The sequence below is a fragment of the Rhincodon typus genome, chromosome 1 (assembly GCF_021869965.1).
Source record: "Rhincodon typus isolate 14 chromosome 1, sRhiTyp1.1, whole genome shotgun sequence".
Classification (NCBI taxonomy): domain Eukaryota; kingdom Metazoa; phylum Chordata; class Chondrichthyes; order Orectolobiformes; family Rhincodontidae; genus Rhincodon; species Rhincodon typus.
The window spans coordinates 36,433,771-36,447,746 of NC_063332.1; the positions used below are offsets into that span (position 1 = coordinate 36,433,771).

General features: G+C 42.2%; 1 protein-coding gene across 9 annotated transcripts in view; it reads left to right on the top strand.

Annotated features, from left to right (window-relative positions):
* LOC109931223 (NEDD4 like E3 ubiquitin protein ligase) overlaps window positions 1-13,976 on the top strand; it is a 210,293-nt gene that overhangs the window by 174,989 nt on the left and 21,328 nt on the right. For all 9 annotated transcript variants that reach the window (XM_020530552.2, XM_048595938.1, XM_048595901.1 and 6 more), the window contains 3 exons: window positions 297-357; window positions 3,693-3,752; window positions 6,776-6,883. In XM_020530552.2, coding sequence (XP_020386141.2) covers window positions 297-357; window positions 3,693-3,752; window positions 6,776-6,883 — 229 coding nt within the window. The remainder of the gene's footprint in view (window positions 1-296; window positions 358-3,692; window positions 3,753-6,775; window positions 6,884-13,976) is intronic.

Here is a 13,976-nt window from a genome sequence, read left to right on the forward strand (position 1 = left end):
AGCCAGAATTTGCTGCACATCCATGTCCAATACTAGAAGGTCTGATGAGTTTTGTGCTTCTTCATATAGAACAATCTCAAAAAGTTGGATTTTGTGTTGTAATTAGATAATACAATTCAATTTTGCAATTGTATTTGCTAATTTTAAAATCATGGTAGGATAGAATGCAAATTCTGTCTCCTGTTATACTGGGCTGCCTATTCCAATAATTAGCTAAAGCATTTACAAAGCTGAAGATAAGATTATGATACTGAGTCTTTTGACTTGCTTCTTTTACTTTGTTTCTCCACCTGTAGTTTAGTCATCCAGTGGAGATTTGTAAATCGGGTACAGAAACAGATGAATGCCTTCATGGAGGTAATGACTGCTTTTGTAAAGTAGAATTGAATATTCATATCGAACTGTCTGTTTCATATACCAGCAAATGTTACCTCATTAATGACTTGTAATGTATTAATTGCAGGAAGAAGTATGCACACCAGGGCTCCTATTTGTATATTTTTGAATTCCGAGTTAGTTAGCGGAGTTCTGAGGAAGGGTCACGGGACCTGAAATGTTAACCCTGACTTTTTTCTTCACAGATGCTGCCAAACCTGCTGAGCTTTTCCAGCAACTTCTGTTTTTGTTCTTGATTTACAGCATCTGCAGTTCTTTTGGTTTTTAGTTAGCTTAGTTGGCTGGATAGTTAGTTTGCAGTGCAGAGTGATGTCAATACCATGGGTTAAATTCCAGCACCAGCTAAGATAAGGACTCTCCTCCTCAACACTCCCACTTGCCTGAAGTGTGGTGACCGTCCAGTTAAACCACCAGCAGTCGTCTCTCTCTCTCTCATGAGAGAGCAGCCCTATGGTCTGATAGGACTGTAGTGACTTTACCTTTTTATCTTGCTGCCCACAAGAGTGAATGTGGGGTGAAGTGTTGTGATCTCAAAATGAAACATTTTGCATTTCCTGTGAAATTTGTTTTCTGTAGCATCTTTTATCCAGATTTCTGTTTTGTTTGAGTGATTGTACTAGCAGCTCGTTTAAGTATTGGAAGCAAAAAAATCTGTGCAGTGCTTTACAAATACCTCAAGGTGGTGCTCAGCACACTTTTTAATCTCATGTCATACAAGCAGCACAGAACGTAACATTGATGTAAATTTAGGAATAGCTGACATGTATAGTAGTTTTCTTAGAATGATTTTGAGTCCTTATGGCACTCAGAGTCTGTTAGCGCTTCAGTTTTTGCCACCGTGAAATAAAGTAAATAAATGTATATTTGATAACATTGTATTGAACATGACTGCAGCAGAGTGTGGGCATTAGCATTTATTTGTTTAAAAAAAACCTTTAAGCAGTGAAGTGTTGTAGCTCATTGAAACGTCAATGAAGTTTAGCTACGGAGCAATAGAGGAGGAGTTCACAGTTTCAAATCCTGTTGCTGCGGGATGCTAAGCAGAGGCCAAGTTCTTCCTCACTAGGAATCAAATTGAAATGCTATTGTTTCTGTGCAGCTCTTAATTCCTAATTATATACCAGATTGGCAGCCTCCCTCAGTCACTTGGAATGTTGCTCTGCGTCTAAGGATAACAAAGAGTGAGGCAATTTTTTTTCAAACATTTTCTTGGTACTAAGATTGAAAAATGCTGGTGAAATGTACAGCCATCAGGTAGTATCTGTGAAGAAAGACAGAGAGTTAACATTAATGAGTGGTGGAGCAAAGTGTGCAGAGGACACTGAAAGCCTGCAGAGAGATATAGATAGGTTAAGTGAGCAGGCAAGGGTCTGGCAGATGGAGTACAATATTGGTAAATGTGAGGTCATTCATTTTGCTAGGAATAACAGTAAAATGGACTAATATGTAGATGGTGAAAAATTGCAACATGCTGCTGTGCAGAGGGTCCTGGTTGTCCTTGTGCATGAATCACAAAAAGTTGATTTGCAGGTGCAGCTGGTATTTGAGGAATATTGTCCTTCATTGCTACAGGGAGGGAGTTTAAAAACAGGGAGGTTATGCTGCAGCTGTATAGAGTGCTGGTGAGGCCACACCTGGAATACTGTGTACAGTTTTGGTTTCCTTACTTGAAAAAGGACGATGTGGGGGTGCCAGTGTTGGACTGGGGTGGACAAGGTCAGAAATCACACGCACCAGGTTATAGTCCAACAGATTTTTTTGAAATTGTGAGACTTCCTCAGGCAGCTCAGGAAATTTGGTATGTCTGTAAGGTCCCTCACCAACTTTTACAGATGCACCATTGAAAGCATATTGTCTGGCTGCGTAACGGCCTGGTATGGCAACTGCTCTGCCCAGGACTGTAAGAAACTGCAGAAGGTGGTGTGCACAGCCCAGACCATCACGGAGGCCAACCTTCCATCCATGGGCTCTATTTGCATAGCTTATTATTGCAGAAAGGCTGCTAACGTAATCTAAGACATATCACACCCTGGTATTGACCTCCTACAACCTCTTCTGTCAGGCAGAAGATACAGAAGTTTGAACACACACGTGAGCAGGCTCAGGAACAGCTTCTTCCATACCGTTATTAGACTGATAAATGGACTCTCTGGCCTCAAATAATGCTGATCTTGCTAATGTTGATTTTGCTTAGTGCACGCCCTGTGCAACGCAATCTATGCGCCTCTAAGTTTTTTTTTCAAGCTATGATCTGTACGTCTTTGCTTGCAATGATCTGCTTGTACAGCTCGTAAACAAAAGTTATGTACATGTGTCAATAAAGAAATGAAATGAAATCAAATCAAATCAAATCACCTGACGAAGGAATGATGTTCCGAAGGTCCGTGATTTCAGATGAACCTGTTGGACTATAACCTGGTGTTGTGTGACTTCTGACTTTGCGAAAGGATTTAGTGGCACTGGAGGTGGTGCAGAGGAGGTTCATTAGGTTGATTCCGGAGTTGAGAGGGTTGGCTTGTGAAGAGATACTAAGTAGCCTGGGACTATAATCATTGGCATTTAGAAGAATGAGATGTGATCTTGTAGAAACACATAAATTTATGAAGGGAATAGATAACAAAGAAGCAGGGAGGTTGTTTCCATTGGCGGTGAAACTAGAACTCGGGGGCATAGCCTCAAAGTATGGGAGCAGATTTAGGACTGTATTGAGGAAGAACTTCTTCACCCAAAGGGTTGTGAATCTCTGGAATTCCCTACCCAGTGAAGCACTTGAAGCTGCCTCATTGAATGTTTTTAAGGCAAAGATAGATTTTTGAACGGTAAAGGAATTAAAGGTTAAAGTGAGTGGGTGGGTAAGTGGAGCTGAGTCCATGAAAAGATCAGCCATGATGTTACTGAATGGCGGAGCAGGCTTGACTAGTCAAATGGCCTACTCCTGTTCCTATTTCTTATATTCTTAAGCTTTGAATTGAGTGACCTTTCATCAGAACTGTTAAACGAATGAAAAAAATGTTCTGGTGAAAGGTCACTTGACCTGAAATGTTAAAAGTTTCTCTCCACAGATGCTTCCTGACTTGTTGAGTTTATCCACATTTTTTTTGTCTGTTTTTATTTCAGATTTCCAGTACCTAAAGTCTTTTGAATTTAGATTATTAGAGTAGTACTTAGCTAATTTAATTCTTAACTAAAAGGAGTGTTAACATATGGATATTTATTTGAAATGTACTTATTTGTTGTAGTGTTCATCTTTTCCACGCAACTGTGACAATTCTTTTCTTTCACAAATCCATTTGCAGGGCTTCACGGAACTCATCCCAATTGACTTGATTAAAATATTTGATGAAAATGAACTAGAGGTTTGTCTTTTTTTGTCTTGTCTTTTTTTCCCCTCTTCAGTTATAATGTTTAACTTCTCCAATTTCAACTTCCCAACATCCCTAATAGTTTGGAAGCTTAAAAGAAAGCTGCGTTGATAAAATAGTGTTGTAATATTTTTGTAAAACATCAGATTCACCCAGTGGTTCAGTGGAAGCACAGCAACTATCTTTGCATAATTTCTCATTTGAATCAACAAGATTGTATAAATTAAGCAGATTCACTTTTAGACCAGGCTGTAGCCAGACTTAGTCCATATTTTTCTTTATATTTTTAAAAATAAATATGTTTTTGTGCTTGCATGCATTGACTTTTGCGGTTGAGCTTATAATAGTGATGTAATTCTGACCCTTCTGGTTAATTTGAAGCCACAGACTTGAGATGCTTTTTCTGTGCCTGAATATAAAATTACATTGACTGTATGGTGCAAAAACTGACCATCAAGCTCAACTGATCCAGACTTGCCTTAATACACCACAACAGCCTCTTCCCAATTCTCTCTCTCTCTCTTGATCCTGTGATCAAATCCTTCCATTTCACACTCCCTTATGCATTTTATCTCAACTAATTCTTATGATATTAGGTTTCTCATTCTTACTATTCGTTGAAGAAATTTTTCCCTAATTCTCCATCTTTTGTTTTCCACAAGTATAAGTATCTTCTAGATATCTACCCATGTAGCCAAAGCAGTGGGAGATCAATAAAATTGTACTATTATTTTCTTATTGATTATATCCAACTCTGGCCAAAAGTAGTTGTCTAACTATCGAAGTAAATAACATGTATTCTTTACCCAAGGCTTAGATCTCCCTTGGACTGAGACAATTGATTCCCAATGATGACAGGTATCTTTGCTTGTGCTGATTGTAACACCAGCTGGATGGAGCATTTCTGCCCTCTCTCTCTCTGTCTGCCCATGATTCCCAAACAAACAAACACACACCTCCCTTCTCCAATTCCCATTGACATTAGTTTACCAGGTCTCTTTGATGCCACATCTGTCCAATTTCTGCCTTAATGTCACACTGTCAATATCACCTCATTTCTGGAATTTAGCTGTCTTGTACACATTTGAATGAAGATTGTAATGAGATCTGGAGCCAAGTGGCCTCTTCCAAACACACAGTGAGCTGTGGTGAGTAGGGTACTGGTGAATAAGGACCATTTGATAGCAACATTGATGTCAATTTCTGTCACTTGTCTGATAATTTATTAGTGTTGATTGGTTAGTTACTGTCCATTTTGTCAGCTAGATACCCGAGGTGCAGCTGTACTGGAACTGCTCGGCCTGGGTCATGGCTGGTTGTAGGGGGCAACTGTTCAGAATGTGCAGGCACAACGTTGCCAATGTCTGTAGCCTTTGCAGTATCGATATCCTCAGTGATGCCATGTGGAGTGAAATGAATTAAATGAAGTTTGGTTTCTATGATGTTAAGGACCCAAGGAGGAGGCCAAGATGAATGATTCATTTGGCATTTCTGGCTGAAAATATTTGCAGAAATTTCAGCATTGACTTTTACAATCACATACATGCCTGCCCTCATTCTCTGCCCAATTTCTCCATCATTGAGGATGGAGATTTTCATGGAGTGTGGTCTTTCAGTAAGTTGTTTAATTGCCAAATGTCATTTGTGACCATATTTTGCAAAACTACAGCCTTTGAACTTGAGGATATTGGAATGCTGAAGGCTTTATTATAATGCTGAAGTTTTCAGATTAACTGTACTGAATTATACAGTATTGGTGAGTACACCGCATGCATGTTGCTGGTGAGCCCATCTCCAGTTCACTGCCTGCCCTGCTTTAATTTTTCAGGCAACTGTCTTTTAATTAGCCTAAGTTTTCCATCAGTTTCCAGGAGGAAATCCTACATCTCAAAAGTGCCAACTAATTGGAGGCCAGCAGGTCTGCACACCAGCAACACCAAACAGGAATTGTAGCACTTCTGGTGCTGCAAGTAGGTTATGCTAAGCAACTGACTCTGGCGTTGGGGTACATTTGGGATCAAAAGGGGTGCAGAGGTGGGGAGACGGATTGGGCAGTGCAGTGGGGAAGGATTGAGGCTGTAGGAGGGTCCTCAGATTCATAGAATCCCTACTGTATGGAAACAGGCCCTTCGACCCAACAAGCCCACACCAACCCTCAGAGCATCACACCCAGACACATTCCTCATAACCCACCTAATCTACACCTCCCTGAACACCATGGGCAATTTAGCATGGCGAATCCACCTAGCCTGCACACCTTTGGACTGTGGGAGGAAACTGGAGCACCCTGAGGAAACCCATGCAGACACGGGGAGAATGTGCAAACTCCACACAGACAGTTGCCCGAGGGTGGAATTGAACCTGGGTCCCTGGCGCTGTGAGGCAGCAGTGCTAACCACTGAGCCGCAGAGATCCAGCAAGGGGCACCACATTCCCACCCTCTAACTGACAAGTGGCATACAGACTTAAATCTGTCAGTCTGGGTGTTGAGCACTGACTTTCCAGGCTGCCTATTATTTTTGTGTGGCAGTGGATGGAATCCCTTAATTGGTCATTAATTTCCCATTTAAGATCGTTCATTGAGCTCCTGCAGGATGGCTGGCCCAACAGCTCCCCCACTGCTCGAAGTAACGGTGGGATCAGTGATTAACGTGGGGAGTGAAGTCACTGGATAAGCTTCCTTTAGTTATGGGTCCAGTCACCTCCTTCCCCACCTGCGGATGGCCTACAAAATTCAGCTTAATATGATTAGTTAGGAAGGTAAAGTTTTGTGTGTTTAAATTGTGTTGAATTTTGAAACTGGTGCTAATAAAATTCAGAGTTTGGGGGGTAAAGGAAGTCTAGTATTATTGATCCTTGCCATTTTCATTTACTCATCAGAAATGTAGATGTCCACATCTGGGGTCCCAATCAGTCACTTCAAGCTAGTGGCTAATTTACAAGTAATGCTTCTGTAAGTACATTTCCTTCGTTCAGTAAATGACCTAAATCTTTGTGTAATTTTTGTTTTCTTCTAGTTGCTGATGTGTGGTCTTGGAGATGTGGATGTCAATGACTGGCGGCAACATACCGTCTATAAGAACAACTACTGCACAAACCACCCTGTCATTCAGTGGTTCTGGAAGGTAACGTGTGATTAAACAATTAATTCTGGTACAACAGTGAGCAGTCTTCAATCTTTGCTGAAACTCTACTTCTGTTGTACATAAATATTCACATTACTGTAAAGTTGCTCTTAAAGCAATGATTGCACCTTAATTTCCATATTTTAATTTTTTGAGTGTTTTTTTTTTAAACAAATGCTTCCATGGTAAACATATATGAATTTATTGGAGTGCTGATATTAAGTATTATCTTGGATGGAAGGATCTGCATTCCTGAATTCTGTTGACTAAATTTAGCGGAAAAAGCTGTTCTTCACATGGAAGCAGTAGGACTGTACTTAGCTGTTGCATTCATTCCCAATAACATCATTACCAGTGAGGAGTGACACTAACAAGAAGTGCCAGTCACAGATGTCTGCATTCTGTCCATTAATTAGCTGGTAACCCAATCTTGATGGAGATCTCGCATTGTACTAATAGAACATTTGCAACGCAACATTTTGTTTTTGCAGATGTAACAGTGAGTTGGATGATTATTGCTCCTTTTCTTCTGTCTCTTTTTAATCTTTGGAAAGCAGAGACTCCAATATATCACAAATATGTGGACTAGAAAGTTTTCCAGACCCTGAATACTTTTATAGATTTTGATTCCAGAATTATAAGGCTAGTTTCAAGCTATGCAGAAAAATGTTACTTCTCGTCAAATTATAGCAGCTAATAGCAAGGTTTTTGGATCATTGTTATCCAATCAAAATTGTTGCCATGACAAGTTGGCTAAGGCAATTCTATATCATTTTTACTAGAAAACAGCTTAATATATTGCAGGTAAATGCATGTCATTACATTTTTTAAAACAAATGTAATCTACCATTACTGAATAACCAAGGAATTAAAGCACTGTTTTCCCTCTTGTTATGCTTGCACCATATGAATATTGAAATTGTACAGCTTAGGGCATTGTTTATTTCGCTTTCTGGATTCCTTATTAGCCACATACATCTAAAAGTTAATATTTTGGACAGTACTATACTGGGTCATTGTATCCAGTAAGAGTAAGGTAATTTTTGGGTCAACAAAGCATCGGGTTAACATGACTTCCACTTAGTAGAACTTCCAAATGTCCCAAGTCCAATCAGTTTTGCATATGTGGCTGCCAACCCACGTGCCAAGAAGACGTTGAAATTGAACCTTGGAAATGTGCTATGGCATTTATAAAATTATGAATCTCAACTTGCATTTGAAATTCTAGAGATTTGGCTCCTATGGTTCTCTTTGAAAGACCATGAGAGAAAGGAGCAGAATTAGGCCATTTGGTCCATCGAGTCTGCTGTGCCATGTAATCATGGCTAATATGTTTCTTGACTCCATTCTCTTGCCTTCTTCCCACAAGGCTTGATCCCCTTACTAATCAAGAACCTATCTATCTCTCACTTAAATGCAGTCAATGACTTGGCCTCCACAGCTTTCTGCGGCAATGAGTTCCACGCACTGACCACCCTCTGGTTGAACAAATTCCTCCTCATCTCAGTTCTAAAGGGTTGTCCCTTCACTTTGAGGCTGTGCCCTTTGGTCCTAGTCGCCTCTAATAGTGAAATCATCTTCTCACGTCCACTCTATCCAGGCCACTCGGTATTCTGAGAGTTTCAATGAAATTGCTCCTCATCCTTCTAAACATCAATGAGTACAGACCAGAGTCTTCAATCGCACTTCATATGACAAGCCCTTCATCCCTGGTATCATTCTTATAAACCTCTTCTGGACCCTCTCCCACAGCAGCGCATTGTTCCTTAGATATGGGACCCAAAACTGCTCACCGTATTCAAGGTTCTGTCTGACCAGAGCCTTGTACAGTGTCAGCAGTACATCTTTGGTCTTGTATTCCAGCCCTCTCGAAATGAATGCTAGGATTACATTTGCCTTCTTAACTGCCAACTGAACCTGCGTGTTAACCTTAAGAGAATTCTGAACTAGGACTCCCAAGTCCCTTTGTGATTCAGATTTCCGAAGCCTTTCCCATTTAGATGATAGTCTGTGCACCTATTCTTCGTATCGAAGTGCGTGGCCTCACACTTTCCTACATTGGATTCTATCTGCCACTTCTTTGCCTACTCTGCTAACCTGTCCAAATCCTTTTACATCCTCCCTGCTTCCTCACCACTACCTGTCCCTCCACCTATCTTTGTGTGATCTGCAAACTTAACAGCAATGCCCTCAGTTCCTTCATCCATATTGTTAATGTATAACCTGACTAGTTGTGGTCCCAATACCGACCCCGTGGACCTCCTCTGGTCATCAGCTGCCATCCTGAAAAAGACCCATTTATCTGCACTCACTGCCTTCTGCCAGTCACCAATCCTTTATCCAGGCCAGTACCTTGCCCCAACATCATGTTCTCTTCTCTTACATAGCAGCCTCCTGTGGGTCACCTTGTCAAAGGCCTACTGGAAATCCAAATATACCATGTCCACTGGCTCTCCTTTGCCTAACTGGCCCGTTATTTTTTCGAAGAATTCTAACAGATTTTTCGACATGACCTCCCTTTGATGAAGCCGAGCTGACACAGCTCTGTTTTACCATGCACTTCCAAGGACTCCACAATCTCAACCTCAATCATAATGATGAGCTACAAAATCTTACCATCGACTGAGATCAAGCTAACTGGTCTATATTTTCCTATCTTCTGCCTCCCTCCCTTGTTAAACACGGGTGTTACGTTAGCCATTTTCCAGTCCTCAGGGACCCTCCCTGACTGCAGTGATTCCTGAAAGATTGCCACCAATGCCTCTACAATTGCCACAGCTGTCTCCTTCAGAACTCTGGTCCGGGTGATATATCCATCTTCATACCTTTCAGCTTCCCCAGCACCTTCTCCTTAGTGATGTCCACTGCACTAATCTCTTGCTCCTGACTCTCTTGAAATTCGGGTATGCTGTTGGTGTCTTCCACTGTGAAAACTGATGCAACAAACCTATTCAATTTCTCTGACATTTGTTTGTTCCCTATAACTACTTCTCCAACCTCGTTTTCCAGTGGTCCAATGTCAACTTTTGCCTCTCTCTTATCTCTTGGATATCCAAAAGAACTCTAGCAAGCTTCTCTTATATTACTAGCCACCTTATCCTCCTATTTCATTTTCTTCCCACCCCCCCCACCTTGTTTTTGTTTTTTAGTTACCCTCTGCTGGTTTTTAAAGGCTTCCCAATCCTCTGGTTTCCCAATAATCTTGACCACATTGTGTGCTTCTTTGTCTGTTTCAATGCTGTCCCTGACTTCCCTTGTCAGCTACGCTTGCTTCAACCTACCCTTAATATGTTTTTCCTTCCTTGTGATGAACTGCTGCTGTGCCTCCTGATTATCCCCAGAAACTCCTGCCATTGCAGCTCCACCATCTTCCCTGCTCGGCTCCCTGCCAATCAACTCTGGCCAGCTGTTCCGCATGTCTTTTGAATTTACTTCTACTCGATTCTGATACCATTACATCCAGTTCCAGTTTTTTCTTCTCAAACTGCAGGGTGAACTCTATCATTTTATGCTCACTGCCTCCTGAAGGTTCCTTCAGCTTCCTAATCAAGTCTGCCTCATTACACATCACTAAATCCAGATTGCTTGTTCCCTAGTGGGCTCTATCACAGACTCCTCCCAAAAAAAGCCATCTCATAGACATTCCACGAAATCTGTCCTTGAGATCTGCTGCCATCTTGATTTTCACAGTCCGTCCACATAGAATTCTACAGCACACAGACAGGCCTTTTGGCCCAAACTGGTCCGTGCTGACCAAAATATCCCCATCCACACTGACCCCATTTCCCTGCACTCGGCCCATATCCTTCTAAACCTATCCTATCCATGTATTTGTCCAAATACCTTTTAAATATTGTTAATGTACCCACCTCAACCACTTCCGCTGGCAGCTCATTCCATATACATACCACCCTCTGTGTGCCTCAAGTTCCCATGTATTATTTCCCCTCTTACCTTAGACTGATTTCCTCTAGTCCTCGATTCCCCAGTCATGGGAAAAAGACGGAGTGTGCCAGGACTCAAGGGACTGAGTTATAGGGAGAGGTTGGACAAGCTAGGACTTTTTTCTTTAGAGATAGGAGACTGAGGGGGGATCTTATAGAAGTGTATAAGATCATGAACGGCTTGGATAGGGTGAATGCACCTATAGCAAGGTGACCAAAACCGAACACAGTACTCCAAGTGCGGCCTCACCAACGTCATGTACAACTGCAACATAACTTCCCAACTTCTGTACTCAGTGCCCTGACTGATGAAGGCCAGTGCGCCAAAAGCCTCTTTCACTGCCCTGTCTACCTGTAACTCCATTTTCAGAGAACTGTGCACCTGAACTCTAAGGTCCCTCTCTTCCACTACACTCCTTAAGGCCCTGAAACCATGAAACTCCTACCTGGATTTGACTTTCCAAAATGCAACACCTCACACTTATCTATATTAAACTCCATGAGCTATTTCTCGGCCCACTGCCCCAGCTGATCAAGATCCTGCTGCAATTTCTGATAACCTTTCTTACTGTCCACAATACTGCATATTTTTGTGTAATCCGCAAACGTACTAGTCATGCCTTGTATATTCTCATCCAAATCATTGATATCAATAACAAACAGCAATGGGCCCAGCACCGACCCCTGAGGCACATTATTAGTCACAGGTCTCTAGTCAGACAAGCATCCTTCGACTATTATTCTCTGCTTCCAACCATCAAGCCAATTGTGTCTCCAATCTGCCAGCTCTCCCTAGATTCCATGAGATCTAACCTTCCAGAGCAGTCTACCATGTGGAACCTTATCAAAGGCCTTACTGAAATCCATATAGACTATGTCTGCTGCCCTGGTCACTTAATCAGAGAACTCTAACAAATTTGTGAGGCACGATCTCCCACACACACAGCCATGCCGACTACTCCTAATCAAACCCTGTCTTTCCAAATGCATGTATATCTTATCCCTCAGAATCTTCTCAAGTAATTTAGCTACCATAACTTAGATACATTTGAATTCCCCCATGATTATTGAACTAGTGCCTTTCCTACATGCAATTAGGGTCATAGAATCTTAGAGATGTACAGCACGGAGACACCCTTTGGCCCGTATCCCACTAAACCCTTCATATTGATATATCCATCTAGATGCCTTTTAAATGTTGTAATTGTACCAGTCTTCACTACTTCTGGCAGCTCATTCCATAGACACACCTCCTTCTGTGTGAAAGAGTTGCTCCATAAATCCCTTTTAAATCTTTCCCCTCTCACCTTAAACCTATGCCCTGTCGTTTTGGACTCCCCTACCTTGGGGAAAAGATCTTGGCTCTTCATCCTATCCATGCCCCTCATAATTTTATAAACTTCTACAGGGTCACCCTCAGCCTCCAACACTCCAGGGAAAATAGCCTCTCCCTAAAGCTCAAACCATTCCTATCTCCTGATTTATTTTCTTTGTCACATCACATCCTGATTACTGTTAGGAGGCATATACACAACTCCCATCAGGGTCTTTTTACCTTTGCAGTTCCTCAACTCTACCCACACAATCTATACCTTTCAACTCCATATCACTCCTTGCTATCAATTTAATTTTGTTTCTTACTACAAGGCAAACCTGCCTCCTCTGCCCATCTGCCTGCCACTTCGTAAAAGCATGTATCCTTGGATATTTAGTTCCTAGCCCGATTCTCTTGCAGCTATGTCTATGTGATGCACACAGCATTATAAGACCATGAGACATAGGAGCAGAAATTAGGCCATTCGGCCCATCGAGTCTGCTCCGCCATTCAATCATAGCTGATAAGTTCCTCAGCCCCATTCTCCTGCTTTCTCCCTGTAACCTTTGATCCCCTTGATAATCAAGAACCTATCTATCTCAGTCTTAAATGCACTCAATGTATTGTATCTGCCAGTTTCAATCTGCACTACAAGTTCATTTATCTTGTGTTGTATACTGTGCACATTTAAGTATCACACCCTAGTTCTGCATTGACTGCCCCCTTCTCATAACTGTCCTCTTTGTGCTGTGCCTGAAGTTAGATTCCTGACACTTTCCATACTCTCTGCCCTATTACTTGATCTGGAAACTGTAGCAACCTCTGTTGAGCCTCCCCCACCTTTTACTATATTCATAATTTTCCTTGCAATTGATCCCCCTGCCTCATTTAAATCCCTGTCTACAGCCCTAGTTATGTGACTCACCAGGATTCTAGTCCCAGCATGATTCAAGTGTTGCCTATCCCATTGGAACAACTTCCTTCTTCCCCAATACTGGTGCTGGTATCCCACGGATTTGAATCAGTTTCTCCCACACCAGTTTTTGAGCCATGCATTTACTTCTCTGATCTTGTTGACCCTGTGTCAATTTGCTCATGGCTCAGGTACTAACTCCGAGATTATTACCTTTTTGGTCCTGCTTTTTAATTTAGCCCATAGCTGCTCATTATTCCCTTAGCAGAATCTCTTTCCTCTTTCTACCTATCTTGTTGGTACCTACGTGGACCACAACAATTGGATCCTTCTCCTTCCACTCCAAGTACCTCTGCAGCCCAGATGAATTATCCTGAATCTGGGCACCATGACTCTCACACCTCGACCGCATCCCTCGCATTTCCCGCACATCAGCCCTCACACCCACTCCCCGCAATAACAACAAAGACAGAATTCCCTTTGTCCTCACGTATCACCCCATCAACCTCCGGATTCAACGCACCATTTTCCACCACCTGCAATCTGAACTCACTTCCAAGGATATATATTATCTGCCTTCTCCCTTATCTGCCTTCCGGAGGCCGCGACTCCCTTGTCCGCTCCACACTTCCCACCAGCCCCACCACACCCGGCACTTTTCCCTGCAACTGCAGGAAGTGCTACACCTGCCCTTACACCTCCCCCCTCACCCCCATCCCAGGCCCCAAGAAAACCTTCCACATTAAAAACATGTTCACCTGCATATCCGCTAATGTGGTATATTGTATCCGAGATAGTAGGAACTGCCGATGCTGGAGAATCTGAGATAACACGGTGTAGAGCTGGATGAACACAGCAGGCCAAGCAGCATCAGAGGAGCAGGAAAGCTGACGTTTCGGGTCGAGACCATTCTTCAGAAAT